General features: G+C 41.7%; 2 protein-coding genes across 2 annotated transcripts; both read right to left on the minus strand.

Moving 5' to 3' along the window:
• Positions 1–537: 537 nt before the first annotated feature.
• Positions 538–6,006, minus strand: LOC115791568 (uncharacterized). The gene is made up of 2 exons (XM_030745682.1): positions 5,961–6,006; positions 538–3,338 (listed from the first exon to the last, which is right to left on the minus strand). Exon 2 carries the CDS (start codon positions 3,016–3,018, stop codon positions 775–777), a length of 2,244 nt encoding a protein of 747 aa, XP_030601542.1. The 5' UTR covers positions 3,019–3,338; positions 5,961–6,006; the 3' UTR covers positions 538–774.
• On the minus strand, positions 3,021–10,240 carry LOC115791510 (uncharacterized). Its single transcript, XM_030745589.1, has 10 exons — positions 10,180–10,240; positions 8,675–8,770; positions 7,828–7,965; positions 7,538–7,716; positions 7,320–7,456; positions 6,908–7,001; positions 6,406–6,735; positions 6,161–6,326; positions 5,961–6,085; positions 3,021–3,338 (listed from the first exon to the last, which is right to left on the minus strand). The coding sequence occupies exons 2-10, from the start codon at positions 8,766–8,768 to the stop codon at positions 3,021–3,023; spliced, it is 1,581 nt and encodes a 526-aa protein (XP_030601449.1). The 5' UTR covers positions 8,769–8,770; positions 10,180–10,240.
• Positions 10,241–16,593: the final 6,353 nt, after the last annotated feature.

The raw sequence follows: 16,593 nt of genomic DNA on the forward strand, positions 1-16,593 counted from the left end.
TTCTATTGTCCAGTTTCCTGTTCTTAGCTGACAGGAGTGGCACCCATTGTGGTCTTTTGTTGCTTTAACTCATTTGCTTCAAAGCTGAACATGTTGTACTGTATGTTCAGAGATGCTCTTCTGCATACCTTGGTTGTGATGAGTGTTTACTTGAGTAACTCTTACTGTCCTACACAGTAAAAATTCCAGTGTTAATTTAACACCCACAGTGTTAATTTCAACACCGACAAAGTGTCTATATGTGTCCACACTACCTGGTGTTAAAATAACATTTGTGAAAGTGTTAAAAGATTGACACCCATTTTTTTGTTAAATTAACACCAGACATTGTTTACTATTCAACAATACCAGGTGTCACATTAACATTACAGTGGTGTTGGTGTTAAAACGTAATGTTAAAAGTAACACCAGTATAGTGTTACTCACAAAACAAAATGTGGTGTTAAAAAGGTAAATTATGCACACCACAAGGTGTCAATACAAACCAAATCCAGTGGAAAAATATATAATAAATATTCAAAACATTACACAGAAATGGAAAGTTTAACTTTTATTAAACCCATTTAAATATTAAAGACCTTCAATGCACAGCTCATATAAAACAGCAGCGGGGCACAATATATGTTATTTCATCACTGTCAGCTGAAAACTGCCTGTCGTAAGGCTGATAATATATCAGATCAGAGATACAGATAACAGCAAACACATCATCCACAATCTCTATTCTGAAAGCATTCAGATGATCATCAAAATACTCTGTAATGACTTTAGCAGTCAAAAGAAATCATCCTTGACTATGATGTTAACAATTTTTTGAAAAACAGGCATTTCATTTTCAGTACTTGTACAGACAATCATTCCAATATGGTATTCTGTTCCAAAGTTTTTCACCCATGAAGCTGTGGATACACAAGGCACATTCAACCTGGGGCAAGACCTTAAGACCTCACTGAAATCTAGTTCACTTATTGGGTAATCTTTAAGAGGACCAAACTGAAACCTTTGAAAGTAAAAATTCTCCCAATGAAAAGCCAGCTGCCTCTGGTGCTTCTTTACCAGTGTTTTGGTTATGTTCTTAAAGTTCTTCACAGATTTCTTGAAGAAATTGTGTTTACCTTCAAATCTCATACACCACACATGGATGAGTGGTCCTATTTTTCTGATGCATCTGGGGTAATGAATCATCAGATGATGTTTTGGAATCAGCTTCTTGTCTGTAAATACAGACTTAAAGAGTTTATGATGGTCAGAAATCAAATGCTTTAAGAAATAAGTCATACCATCTGTGATTTTTGGTGAGAACACAATATTGACGATTTGAATCAAGAGAAGAATTACCCTCCAGTAGCTGTTATTCCTATTAATTATATCTTCAAAAATCAAGGGTGTATTGCGTAAGAGGCACCATGACTGAATAGCATTGAGGCCAAGGTCATTGCTACCATCAATTTTGACTGCACTAGGTCTGTTGTTTCTCTCAAGGTATCCATAGTTAAAGCTCTGTATCCTTTCTGAAAGGGTGTTTAAATCTATGGAAGTCCTAACCATGTACTGAAAAAGAAGCTGAAGTTCATACTGCACAACACCTTCCAAAAGGTCATGCATAATATCAACTGCGTAATTGTTTGAACAATGAAAATACTGCAGTGCATTAAGAGGACATTCTCTTTTTACACCAAAAGAATGGACAAGAATGGGATTTTGTGCCACAGCATTGAAATGTTCTGAATAGAGCTCTTTTGTGCGAAAAGTTAGGTCTTGGTCATCCTCACTGAATACTGACTGAAGCTTTGTTTTATCAGTTAAACAAAATCGACAACAGTAAGTTGCACTGAACGATTCAACCAAGCCAAAAAGGCTATGCAATGCCAAATTATCACCAGTAACCTGAACAATTGAACCCCTTAATGGTGTATCAGAAAATGGGACCTTAATACCTTCTGTCTCGAGACATTTCAAGTCATTAACAAGAGGCTGCAAGACTGGACCAAAACCGTACTTCTTTAAGTCCTCGGCATGGAAAAGAGAAACTAGATGAATGTTCATCAAAACTGAATTGAGTTTAGCTGGCAAATTTCTTAAAATAAAATAAATACAGCCAAGTTTATGTGAACCCCTTTTGGGTCCCAGTGGATTTGCCGTTTCAAAATCATCGTAATACAGCTGTATTTGGAGTGCATGTTCTTGCTCTGAAAATAATGAGTGATTTCTGAGATAGGAACCATCATTGATGTCTCTATATATCCCATCTTCATGACACTTTACCTGTTGAAAGCAGGTACTGAGTTCTTGGTTGGTGAACAATGAATCAAGAGTTCCTAAAATAGGTACATACATAAATTTGTCATTAACAGGAATTTGACTGTATACACCTGTGGTTTTATCCAAACGTGTATCATAACGTACTCCAAGAACATGCTCTACTGGTTCAACAATTTTCCATTTTTTTTCCAAATACTTTTGCCTCTTTCTTTCAGTGTTAAGGTGTGTGAATGGATTTTCTATGTTCTCAAAACATTCTCTGACTTTGTTTAAGGTTTGTTCATTCACCTCAGATGAAAGACACTTAAGAACGGCATCTTGTGCTTGAATATGAACATCATTAACAACCTCCTCCATTGAACAAGTTAAAGACTGCACAATGTTTTCAGAAACTCCAGCTGCTTGAACTTGGGCAATAACAGAGCTACACATATCCATTAACTGCTTCTTTTTAGCATGACTTTGTTGACCAACAGAAGAGCTACTCAATGGGTCATGAGCAGAAACATCATCTGTCTCAACACTATCTGTACCAACATTGCCCTTATAAACAGAATCTGTGGCAAATGTGTCTCCATGTGCTTTCAGCAAGTGCTTCTTGAACCCAGAATACGTGTAAAAAACAGATGAACAGCCATGTTCCCCACATTTCAAACGCAATTTGTGCCCTGGATACAAAGCATGACTAAATTTCAAATGCTGGAAAAGAGTTGAACAATTTCTGTGCTGAACCTTACAAATGTAACATGTTAGCATATTCAAGTGTTGTTAATCCTCACTCTAATTTCCTTGACTCTGGGGCTCTCCTTTGTTGTTGCAACATCAATGCCATAAACCGTTGTTTGGATGAATGTGTAGAAGTTGAGGAGGGTTGCATCATAGGACACAACAAACACAAAGTGTGCCTTAAACAGTTCATCGAAGGCAGCCACTGCAGTCTGTGCCACACAGGGAATGGGCTTCTGATCCAGGATGATGTAGAATTTCTGTATCCTGCTCTTCTTTTCTCCAACGCAGAGGAGGAAGGGCTGTGCAGATCCAACTTTGGAAAGGAAGGTCGCCATGCTTGTCCCCACCTAAGATTGAGAGACAGCATGTTAGAAATGATTGCTCTTATTTCCTCACAAGCAACAAATTAAGGACATTTTATTATTTGTTTTTTTTTTTTTGGGGGGGGGGGGGGGGGGGGGGGGGCAGTGGTTAGCACTGCTGCCTCAGTTAGAATACCATCTGGAAGGCCTGGGTTCGATTCCACCTTGGCCCAGGCCCCTCCCTCTCTCCCTGTGTCGAGTTTGCATGTTCTCCCTGTGTCTGCGTGGGTTTCCTCCGGGTACTCCGGTTTCCTCCCACAGTCCAAACACATGCACTTACTGGGGTTAGGTTAATTGGAAACTCTAAATTACCCATAGGTGTGAATGTGAGTGTGGATGTTGTCTGTCTCCCTGTTTTGGCCCTGCAACAGGCTGGCGACCTGTACAGGGTGTACCCTGCCTCTCGCCCTATGTCAGCTGGGATAGACTCCAGCCCCCCCCCCCCCCCCCCCCCCCCCCCCCCCGCAATCCTGAATAGGATAAGCAGAAGTGAATGGATGGATGGATATTTCACTTTTTAAATTTAGTTTTAGAAAAGTGAGACCTATTTACTGTAAGTGAAGCAAAGTAATTCATGCCAAAAGATAAGATAAAATAAGATAGTGTTTATTTGTCACATGCACAGTTATACACAGTACAATGCACAGTGAAATGTATTTTGTACCTGCAACCATATATACACACACATATAAATAAGAAGAATAAAAATAAAAATAAAAATAAAAAAAAGTAATTCACACTATACACTATACTCTATATACTATACACTATACACACTTTTTAAATTATAATATTTACATTGTGCAATAATGGTCCAGTTAGGGCTCAGAGTTGAGCAGACGGATGGCTTGTGGGTAAAAACTCTTCTTCAGCCTTTCAGTCTTAGTCCTCAAGCAGCGGTAACGCCGGCCTGATGGGAGCAGGGAGAAGAGAGAGTGTCCGGGGTGGCTGGGCTGTTTTAGGATCTTCATGGCCCTCAGCCTGCACTGCTTGGTGTAAATGTCCTGCAGGTTGGGGAGGGTGGTTCTGATGGTCCGTTCAGCTGAACGAACCACCCTTTTTAGGGCCATGAAGTCCTGCTTGGTGCAGTTTCCCATCCAGGTGGTGATGCTCCCACGCATGATGCTCTCGATGGTGCAGGTGTAAAAGTTCCTGAGCACCTTGAGTGGGAGCTTGAAGTCTCTCAGCCGCCTGAGGAGGTAGAGACGCTGTCTGGCCTTCTTCACAGTGATGTTTATGTGATGAGTCCAGGACAGGTCCTGTGAGATGGTCACTCCCAGGTATTTGAAAGTGTCCACTCTTTCCACCTCAGCACCACTGATGACAAGTGGATGGTAGTCCCTCTGCTGCTTCCTGCTGAAGTCCACGATCAGTTCCTTTGTTTTGCTGACGTTGAGCAGGAGGTGGTTCTCCTGGCACCAGTTCTCCAGGCGGGAGACCTCTCTCCTGTAGGCTGTCTCCTCATTGTGAGAGATTAGTCCCACAACAGCAGTGTCGTCAGCAAACTTGATGATGACGTTGGACTCTGACGTGGCCTCGCAGTCATGGGTGTACAGTGAGTACAGCAGAGGGCTGAGCACACAGCCTTGGGGGGATCCAGTGTTGAGGGTGAGGGAGGATGAGGTGAGGTGACCCACTTGTACCACCTGTGGTCTGCTGGTCAGGAAGCTGTGAACCCACCTGCACAGGGATGGGCCAAGGCCCAGGTCCAGCAGCTTAGAGACCAGCCTGGAGGGAACTATGGTGTTGAATGCTGAGCTGTAATCTACAAACAGCACTCTCACATAGTTCCCCTTACCAGTGTCTATGTGTGAAAGGGTCTTGTGGAGGAGGAAGGATATGGCGTCATCTGTGGATCTGTCTGGCCGGTATGCAAACTGTAGTGGGTCGAGGGTGGTGGGCAGTGAGGAGGTGATGAATGTCTTGATGAGTCTCTCAAAACACTTCATCACCACAGAGGTGAGTGCTATGGGCCTGAAGTCATTGGGGCTGCTGGGGTGTGGTTTCTTTGGGACAGGGACTATGATGGACTTTTTAAAGCAGGTGGGAATCACACACAGTTTCAGTGAGAGGTTGAATATCAGTGTAAACACAGGTGCCAGCTGGTCAGCGCAGGTCTTAAGGACACGTCCACTAATATCGTCTGGTCCAGCCGCTTTCCTGGTGTTTACACGTCTAAACGCCCTCCTCACGTCGCGCTCCGTCACAGTGAGTGTCTCCGCCCCTCCGGCCGGGAGCGCAGCGGGCTGTCGGCTTCCCGACTCAAAGCGCGCAAAGAAGATGTTGAGTTCATCAGCCAGAGAAGCGTCGGCACTCACCGGGTGTGTGTGTGGTGCTTTGTAGTCTGTGATGGTGCGTAGTCCCTGCCACAGTCCCCTGGGGTCAGACTGTTGTAGTTGCTGTTCCAGTCTGCGGCCGTAGCGATGTTTAGCCTCTTTCATCGCTCTGCGGACGTTGTATGATGCAACCTTGTAGTCCTCCATGTTCCCAGAGGCGAGGCCGGAGTTGTAGGCAACGGTGCGGGACCTCAGGGCGTCGCGGACAGATTTATCCACCCACGGCTTCTGGTTGGGAAAAGTCCTGATGGTCCTCCTAAGTGAAACATACCTTCATGAACTTGATAACACGGTCAGCAGCCTCAGGTGCACTAATTTTTCCCTGTCTTTTCCCCTTCGCAGTTGGAGGCAAGAGATGAACCAGCAGGAGAATAGCTGCCAGGTCACTATCCCATTCTAATGAAATAACACACACCATCTTAAGAATCACAGCATGCAAATGCATATGTAGAGAGATCTATTAATACCTACCATAATCACTTGATTTCTCCTGAGTGGACAGAAGGTCATCCAGATGAGCACTCTGTCGAAGGCTTTTGCTGACAGTGGTGACCCTCGGTTTATAGAATGTTGGCCATCTTGCGATGAACTTCCCCGAGATGTCTTCTCCAAAGAGCATGATGAAGTCCTGCTCAATCTAGCACAGAGAAAAAAAATGCCATCACAATCCAATTCAACAAATCAATCAGTTAATTAAATCTGTCTGAGTTTCTTACTAAGCCTGGTGTATCCAAGAATCTTGGGAAGTGATCCAAGATGAGTGATGACTGGTCCAGATCATGAAGCATATTCTGTCTATGCTTAAATGTTGCCTTCATTTTCTCCCTGACAACTTCCTGGTCTGATGAATGTTTCATCATGGACATTGCTTCTTTGCATCCATCACCAAACAGCTGTTCAGATGTTAAGGTCTCCCTCAGAGTTCTCGGACCGCCTTGATGAGCAGACTTGGAGCTCCTCTTGAAGTCACTTGCAGTGTTACGCTGAACTGTTTTCAATCGATAGGCCAGATAGCCCTGTCCACTGAGAGGATCATAGTAATGCTCCTATCACAGAACAGAACAGACAAGACAAACTGTCTATTACATTCCATTCAAAAGGACAATTACAGCTGGGCTGCAACGGTTAAATCGACATCCCCCCCCAAAATTAATAAAAGTCCAAACAGATTTTGACCCAAGAAGAGAACATTCAGGGTTCCTGCAAATTAATACTCACATAGCCAGTCGGTGAGCCATTATCTTTCAAACTGGGGAAGAGGGTGACAATTCCCAGGGCGTAGGTAATGTGAACGTTGACAGGAGGGACTCTCCTAAAAAACAATTCAATAAAAATATTGCCATTTCACATAGGGATTAAACAAACACACCAACTGTGCAAAGGGTTATGAATAGAAATTATATATTTAATGTATTCAATAAGTAAACTTAAAACCTCTTAAGCTCCTTCTCAGCAATTACAAACTATTTGAATAATCATTATGTTAATTGTTTTTCAAATAATTCTGACATTTCTGTGGATTTCATACATGTATGTGTTTAACTAAGATGAAATTACAGTGCAACCAGTTGAAAAAATAAAGGTTAAATTCCGCCCCCATACAGATGGCTGAGACTTATTGATTACATACCCATGACTTTCAATCATATCCGCCACTAAAATGTTGACAAGTTTCTTTCTTGTTGGATCAGAGAGACTTCTGGTCTTGTTGTACTCTTTTATTACATCTTCTCCTCCTGGTTTTTGGTGCAGAGCTACATAGACAATCTGCAACAGATTTCACATGTCATCCTGCTATGAATTTTAAAAATGGATCAACGTTCTATTTCCAACCTTGAACCAACTCACATTTTTTGCCATCTCACTGTCAGGTGGTCCTTCAACCAGTCGTCTTCTCTGTGCTTTGGTGTTCTCTGTAATCACTGTAGAAGATGAGCTTGCTGAGCTTGGAGACTCGACTGACGAGAATGAGCCATCTTCAGAACTGAAGGAAGCATCTGTGACCTCACTCTGATCAACAGGGGCCACTGTATAAAATTTAGAAACTTCATTAGTAAACAAATTAAAATAACTTTCGCTTTATATATATTTTTAAATGCATTAGAAGTAACACTTGTTTTAATGCTTTTATGTCTTACCAAAGCGCTCAGTGACTACTTTGAAAGATACTGTAGCAGACCTCAGGAGTTCATCAAAAATATCAGCATCCACATCGACTCCAGATGAGTCCTTCAGGTCTACAGAGACTCCACTTGCCAAGTTGAATTTAGCATGAACTGGAAGGGAACAAAAATACTCATCTTAACCTGCTAATTCAAAACATGGTTAGAACTGTAAAGGGACAATCACATTTATAATTAAAATATATTTCAAATAACATTTTCAGACAATGAGCTGCTGGTTAAAATAGTAAATTTTATCATGAAGTGTTGCCTCTTTTGTTGAACACAGTTCACCAAAATTTTACATAACCATTTTTATGAACAATAATGAATGAATTATTACTTCAACAAAGCTCATTACTTCAATAAAGAGAGGGGAATTAATAAACAGGCTGGACATGAGGAACACATAGATGGGCCTAAATCTTTCTACTAAGAATTGTTAGACAAATCCACATCTTCTTTTTTGGGCAACATAAATTATCCCTGTCCAAGTTTTGACATGCCATCCTCCAAACCAATAATTATTTATGCAGTGACCATATTTTATCCTTTAGGTCCAACATGCAATTACACTTAGCAGAACCCACCAACATATTTTGAAATTGGTTAAGAGTTGTTCATTTTTCAACTCCATTACATGACTTCCCAGAGTTTATGTCCCAGACTGTTGGCAAAGGCACAGCACTGGTGCTGATTAAAATGCAGATTCCTAAAGGCCAAAAACTATCTTTATGATGGGGAAAGACATTTTAGTTAGAAAAACTAAGCTTGCTTTATTTTATGGCAGCTGCCATATCAACATAATTAGCACTGAACTTACCCTCTTGAATGAATTTCAAGTAATCATAGCAGTCATCTGTCACTGGAACCCGAACCCATTTCTGGACTGCCTGATGCTCCACCTGCACCAGCATTTCTCCAGAACAAAAATGGACACATTCCAAGCTTTGACAACACATTACAGATATTTTAAAGAAGCACTGGTGCTAAGAAACTAATGTTTGACTATAGCTTTCTGAACACAAGTAGCGCCGCAACTATGGATTATTTTTGTAATCAAGTATTTTATTGATTACTTCATCCATTAATCAAGTAATCGGATAAGAAATTATTTTTCATATTAACAGTTCATCTGCATATTTTAACTTCCATACTGCTCATTTTTCCCTGTGTCTCTGTAAGTCTGTAACTGTGTTTACAGGAACAAGCCCTGCTGTTTTGGACTAGAAAAACGTTTCCTTTCAGGCCACCTGAGCTCACCATCTCAGTAATGGCTGCGCAAGTGCAGACAGCACTTAAAACAGCTGCTGAAAAGAAAAGAAAAAAAAAAAAAAAAAAAAAAGAAACTAACATTCTCTGCACAGCAAGTACAACGCACATGCGCACACTCACAGCACAGCGCAGTGGGGGCGTGGAAAAACCTGTCAGCAAATATCCACTCCAGTTAAAGGGTCCCTAATGTGAATGAAATGCTCCGCTTACACGGAGACACCTAAGCTGCAGCATTAAAAGGAAACATCGAAGCAACAAATTTGTATCGAAGATTTTTAGGATTATTTGAGTTACTCGAGGAATTGTTGCAGCCCTACATTTTGCATTAAATGTTTAATTTGTGTATCAAAATACATGAAGGTTGGTATTTACCTTTCATGCTTTGATTTTTTTTTTTTTTAAATAGAAAGCCTGAAATTTTCCTTTGCTCTTCCCTTTTCCTCTAACTTCTCCCGTTTATGCCGGTTGTCATTTTGATTTCTGTAGCCCACGAAATCAAGCGTGCGCACACCCGTTGTGAATGAAACTGCCCCTGCTCTGTGGTAGATGGCAAATTTTGTTTAAATGATATAAGCGCAAACGGCGATGATAGCGAGCTAGCCCAGACGGAGTCAGCTCCTGTTTGTTAAATGCAGTGACAGCAGAGGTCCAAAAGTAAAACTATGAAATCCTCAGCCGTGCGCGAGGGCGCCTCAGCAAGGTTCAGAGCCTGGCGATCAATGGCTAGCTAGCATGGTTTTTGGAGGGAACGTCCCCCACGTCCTCTTGAAGGCTCATTAGCAGTTTGTATTGCTAGCTTTGTAAATGCACACATCGACAATATTTAAGGCCATACCGCCAGACGTGTCATATTTACGCTGTAAAATGACTACTAGAACTGACCAAATATAACATTAGAATTCAAATTTACCGCTCCCTAGATTTGGTAAAATGGCGGGACCTTGAATTTGGTGAACTTTCCATTCAAAATAGGTTAAATATAGTATATTTTTTGATGTCACAAACTAAAAAGCACATTTCTATCAAAACATCAAGTCTGGACATTTAACTTACCTTTAGGAAGTAATTTTGTCTTCTGCGGGTTAAAAGAAACGGTAATGTCCGACCGAGCGACTGCTGGCAACCGACAGAAAGCAGACGGCACTTTGCAGCCGTAAAGCGAAGGCGTGGCTTAAGCAACACCAACCAATTAACGCTTGAATTTAAAAACTTAAATATGTAAGAACTTACACCGGCAGTGTTATTTTACAGCTGTGTGTTGTTAATACAACACCAACACTTTTTATTTAACACTACACCTAAGATTTTAACACTGGCATTTTTACTGTGTATCAGCTCAAAGAAGTCTGGCCGTAATTCTCTTCTGACAGCAGCAAGGCATTTTCGCCCAGAGAACTGCCACTCATGGCATAGTTTCTCTTTTTCAGATGATTCTGTAAACCCTACAGCTGGTTGTGTGGGAAAATCCCAATAGCTCACCAGCACAAGCAACCACGCCATGTTCAAAGGCACTTAAATCATCTTCCTTCCCCATTCTGATGCTCAGTTTAAACGAAACCATCTTGACCATGTGTGCATCCCTAAATGCATTGAGTTGCTACCATGTGATTGGCTGATTAGATCTTAGCATTAATGAGCAGTTGAACAAGTGCACCTGACAAAGTGGCTCGTGAGTGTATATACAGTATACATGTGTGTAAAGACAGTAACTTGCTTAAATAATTTTGCTGACAAACAAAAGTCACTATGTTCATCTGTTTGTCGCTCTAGAAACAAGAAAATCAAAGAGATGGCAGGCTCTTGACATTGAATAGATTTAAACTGAAATGACCCATCTGTCAACATCAAACATGTCACTAAGAGTCTCTAAAGTGTCCACCTCAAAGCTAAGCACAAAAGTGTTCAAAAGTGTTGAGTTTTTTTGTGCTAACAGCACAAAAAAAACTGAAGTGACAGCAGGGAGGCATGCTGCTATTATTTCTACTTCTCTGCTGTTGGTGAAACTAACAACAGAGAAGTAGAGTTTTTTCTAAGAGTTTTTTCTAAGTCTACATGCACTTGAATAGATTCCTATTAACCCAGAAATGCCTATAAGTCATTCCCAAAAAAAAAAGTGTTTATCATCTTGCTAAAGCAAATTTGGTGTCATGTTTTTATTGTGCCAGAGCAAATTCTCAAAATAATGTCCAAATCAAAGTGTATCACTGTTAATTAACCTGAAAATGTTGTTTTTTGAGATAAAAAACTTTCTGGACAGGCAACATGAGTTCTTAAAGCTGCCTTCATTATGCTCAGTGTGACATTCTGTATTTATATCCCCTCCCAACACATACCAGGAATTTCTGGGTGGTGGATGATGGATATTTTTGCACCCACATATTGGTGTAGGTTAGAGTCATGGGGGAGTTGGAGAATGACTGAAGGTAAATAGAGGGTCTTTGCATACATACATAATATTATTTTTTATGTGTGTGTATTTCCGTTGGTAGAAATGTCAAGACAACACAGAGGGTGATCGGTGTGAACGCTGTGCTCCGGGATTCTATGGCATAGTCCGAGGTTTTAACATATTTTTTTGTAATGTCTGTGAAAAATCACTTTCTATATCCAGTTTCTGTCCCACCTGTGTAGCAGAAGGACTTGATGACTACCGCTGTACTGCCTGTCCTGAAGGATATGAGGGGAAATATTGTGAGAGGTCAGACACACACACACACACAATGTGGACTACATATTTAAATGCTCAATGACATTTTGGGATGACAAGGTGATGCAGAGTGTAATCCTGAAGTCTGAGATGACTAGTGGTACTAGAATTAGAAATTATGGATGGAAAATGGTGAATGGAAATCTATGGGAGCATTCAGTACTGTGAAGATGGCAGTTGGTGCGTCCCTGTCCCCAAAGAGCCAATCGTCTGCTTCATACCAGTCAAACCAGGAAATGGATTTTCAGTTTGGTTGCGGTGATGCATGCACACAATTGGGATTAGCAATAGCTTCAACTGTGTGGTAGCAGTCGTATCTCGGAGGCTACTACACACTCTACCCAGCTGGGTGGAAGTGATCGCGGGCGGCGTAGAGTCCGTAAACAAAGGCGAAGGAAGCGTGGAGGAGTGAAAGCTAGGCTAAAGCTAACACCGCATCGGCTTCCGCTACCCAGCATTTTTCTCGCTAATGTGTGGTCTCTGGTGAATAAAATGGACGAGATATGACTCCGCATCACCTACAGTAGGAGACTTATGAACTGCAATGCTATGATCTTCACGGAAACATGGTTAAATGGCAACATACCCGACAAGGCTATCAAGCTTGCGGGATGCTACACACTTCGGGCAGATAGAACAGCTGATGACTCTGGTAAGACCAGGGGTGGTGGACTGTGTATTTATATTAACAAGGCTTGGTGCACAAACTTTACCATTGTTGAAAGACACTGTTCAGCTAATCTCGAATTTTTCATGATCAAGTGTAGACCTTTTTATCTGCCAAGGGAGTTCGCTTCCACTATTATAACTGCAGTCTATATACCTCCGGATGCTAATGCCAAACTGGCTATAAACGAACTTTACTCAGCCATTAGCAAACAACAGACTGCCCATCCAAAGGCTGCGTTTATAGTTGCTGGAGATTTTAATCACTCAAACTTAAAGACAGCACTCCCAAAATTTTACCAGCATGTTTCCTGCAATACAAGAGGAAACAAAACCTTGGATCATGTTTATACAAATATTTCTGGAGCCTACACTGTGACCCCCCTCCCCCACCTGGGAAAGTCAGATCATCTTTCTTTGTTTCTCATTCCAAAGTACTCTCCGTTAATCAAACGGGTGAAGCCAACAGTAACAACTATCAAGGTCTGGCCAACGGAGACAGACTCTGTACTTCAGGACAGGTTTCATCACACTGACTGGAGTATGTTTGCTTCGCAGGCTACTTGTGGCTCTCATATAGATATTAATACATACACCTCCACTGTGCTGGACTATATCAGGACCAACATTGACAGTGTCACTTCACAGAAACAGATCATCACATACCCAAACCAGAAACCGTGGAAGAACAAGGAAGTACGTCTTCTGCTGAAGGATCGTGACATCGCCTTTAAATCAGGTGATGCACAGGCCTATAGTATATCCAGGGCAAAACTAAGGCGGGGCATCAAAAAGGCCAAGCTCCGTTATAAGCTTAAAGTGGAAGATCATTTTTCCAACTCTGACCCCCGACGCATGTGGCAGGGCATTCAGGCCATCTGTGAGTATAAGCCCAGCAATTCCACTCTGGTTACTGCAGACGTCTCCTTCCTGAACAAGCTAAATGACTTCTATGCTCGCTTTGACAAAGACAACAGGGAGGCAGCTATCAACATCAGACCTTCTGCAGATGTCCAGCCCTTCACACTCACCTCTACAGACGTCTATGCTGCACTGAACCGGATCAACACACGCAAGGCTGCTGGCCCTGATGGCATTCCTGGGCGTGTACTGAGAGCATGTGCGGAGCAGCTCACTGAAGTTTTTACAGACATCTTCAACCTGTCCCTCACCCAGTCAGCTGTACCAACATGCTTCAAATCCACAACGATCATACCAGTGCCGAAACATTCCAACCCAATGTGTCTAAATGATTATCGTCCCATAGCACTCACACCCATCATCATGAAGTGCTTTGAGCGACTCGTCCTGGTACGACTGAAGGACTGCCTCCCATCCACACTGGACTCTCATCAGTTTGCTTACCGAAGCAATAGGAGTACCGAGGATGCAGTCTCCATTGCGCTACATTCCGCGCTCTCACACTTGGACAACAATAACACATATGCACGAATGCTATTTGTTGATTTCAGCTCAGCATTTAATACCATAATCCCTGCCAAGTTAGTCACAAAACTTGGAGATCTGGACATTAACCCCTCCCTCTGCCTTTGGATTAAGGACTTTCTGACCAACAGGCCTCAGCATGTTAGGTCAGGCCACACCCATTCTACCATCATCTCACTTAACACAGGTGTACCACAGGGCTGTGTATTGAGTCCATTTCTCTACTCCCTCTTCACTCACGACTGCAAAACTGTTCATGCATCTAACTCCATGATCAAGTTTGCTGATGACATCACAGTGATCGGCCTCATCAGCAACAACGATGAGACATCCTACAGGGAGGAAGTGGAGCATCTGGCCATGTGGTGTGCTAACAATAACCTGCTCCTTAATACCAGTAAGACAAAGGAACTTATTGTAGATTTCAGGAAGATAAAAAGTGACAAACCTGACCCCATCTACATCATGGGGATGGCTGTTGAACGTGTCGCCAGTTTCAAGTTCCTGGGAATACACATAACAGAAGACCTCTCCTGGACCACAAACACTTCTAGCCTGGTCAAGAAGGCTCACCAGCGCCTCTTTTTCTTGAGGACACTAAGGAGACAACACTTGTCTTCGACCATCCTTGTGAACTTTTATCGCTGTGCAATAGAAAGTATCCTGACCAGCTGTATTACAGTCTGGTATGGAAACTGCACTGTCGCAGACCGCAAGACTCTACAGCGAGTAGTGAAAACGGCCCAGAAGATCACAGGGACTTCACTTCCATCAGTTGAGGACATCCAGACGAAGCGTTGTCTGCGGCGTGCTCGCAGTATTCTTAAAGACCCCTATCACCCTGCTCATAGACTTTTTGTCACTCTGCCCTCTGGCAGGCGCTTTAGAAGCCTACGGACCAGGACGACCAGACTGAAGAACAGCTTTTTCCCCAGAGCTGTCTCCTTACTGAACTCTGTCCACCATTAACATTCACTTACATCCTGGACATTGACTGTACCACATTTATTTACATCACTTGTTACATGGTACATCACTGTATAATTGTATATTGCATATTCTCATAGTTTTACTCATTTAGCACATTTTGTATTGAAATGCGGACATAAAAACATCCATCTCATATTGAGATTTAAATTGATAAATTCTTTCATACATATGTATAGCACCTTTATATTTTAACTGTATGTCTATAATACCTCTAATATATTCACATTAATATACTCACAAGCATATTCATTATATTCGATTACTGTTTAACTATTGCTTATTGCACTACTGGTTAGATGCTAAACTACATTTCGTTGCCTTGTATTGTACATGTGTAATGACAATAAAGTTGAATCTAATCTAATCTAATCTATCTGCTTATTATCATAGTAAAGATGGTAAGTGTACATCTCAAATTTGTTCAAGTTCTCAGCTTCGATTGTATACATACATCTCTTTCTTTAGATAAGGGCTTTGCTTGTTAGCCTGATATAAGTACCCAACAGTGTTGCCAAGATGACTGCCAAGCGCGAAGAGCAAGGACTTTTTTTTTTTTTTTTTGGCTTATATTTGAGACATAGTTTTTTTCATGATAATAGCAATCAGCTAAATAAACGGTAAAGCTGAATCTTTAAGAATATTCTAGCATGTGCCGTGTCTTAATTTTACTCTAATGCACTTGAGGTTTGCATGAAAACACGAGTTTTTTTTCTGGTATTATCTCAGATTTCCAGACCCCACTGTGAGCACTATGCTGGTGGGGTCTGAGATCCTTTGTGGTAAACTGTTTACAATGTAGGGTGAAAATATGTTAAAATGTGGTTCATTTTGAGCTTTCTCTCTATGTGATCACCCTGTTTAGGTGTTCCACTGGTTACCATGGTAACCCAAGGATACCAGGCGGTCACTGTGAGGAGTGTAAGTGTTCCCTGTGGGGTGCGTTGCCCGGACCATGTGACCCTGTCACTGGCCAGTGCCGTTGCAGGGCTGGTGCATCAGGAATGACGTGTGACCAGTGCATGGAAAGGCATGTGTGTGGATCATCTGTAAGACTAACAGACAGGTTTTTGTTCATAATTCTTTTTTTTTCTTCACCATTTATCTTTGTTTCCTTCATCTTTTACTGTGTTTTTATCCAGAATGCCTTCAGGTTGAACAGTCTGGTATAGACCTTATAGGTGCAAAGAAACTGAAAGTTAACACAAAGGTTCATATTTTACTGGTAATGTGACTGGAATTAAAACGCACTTACCTTTAAATTAAAGTTGAAAGATTTTATTATAAAGATTAGTCTGCAGTGGAAGTTACCACAAGAGTAAACCAGCGTAGCAGCACGGGGTGCCATACTTCATGAACACCACAGACTTGCTCTCTATCTCTTTCTTCTCTGTTCTTCTGTTCTTTTCCCTCTGGTGGTTCACCTCCCTGCATTGTCACCTGATGTTGTGATTTTTACTTTATTTTGGCAATGAAATGCAAATGAACAGTCAGAGTTCCTTTCTCCAGTTGCCATGGGAGACAGTAGATTGTGGCAGAAGTCAGATTCAAGTCATTTAGAAAATAATTTCAATGTCATTTGGAGCTAATTTAAACTTAATATGACCATAACTGCAGGGCCAATTTGGTGCCATTAGCATGTCTAGAAGGAAGTGTATGTG

The sequence above is a fragment of the Archocentrus centrarchus genome, chromosome 14, assembly GCF_007364275.1.
Source record: "Archocentrus centrarchus isolate MPI-CPG fArcCen1 chromosome 14, fArcCen1, whole genome shotgun sequence".
Classification (NCBI taxonomy): domain Eukaryota; kingdom Metazoa; phylum Chordata; class Actinopteri; order Cichliformes; family Cichlidae; genus Archocentrus; species Archocentrus centrarchus.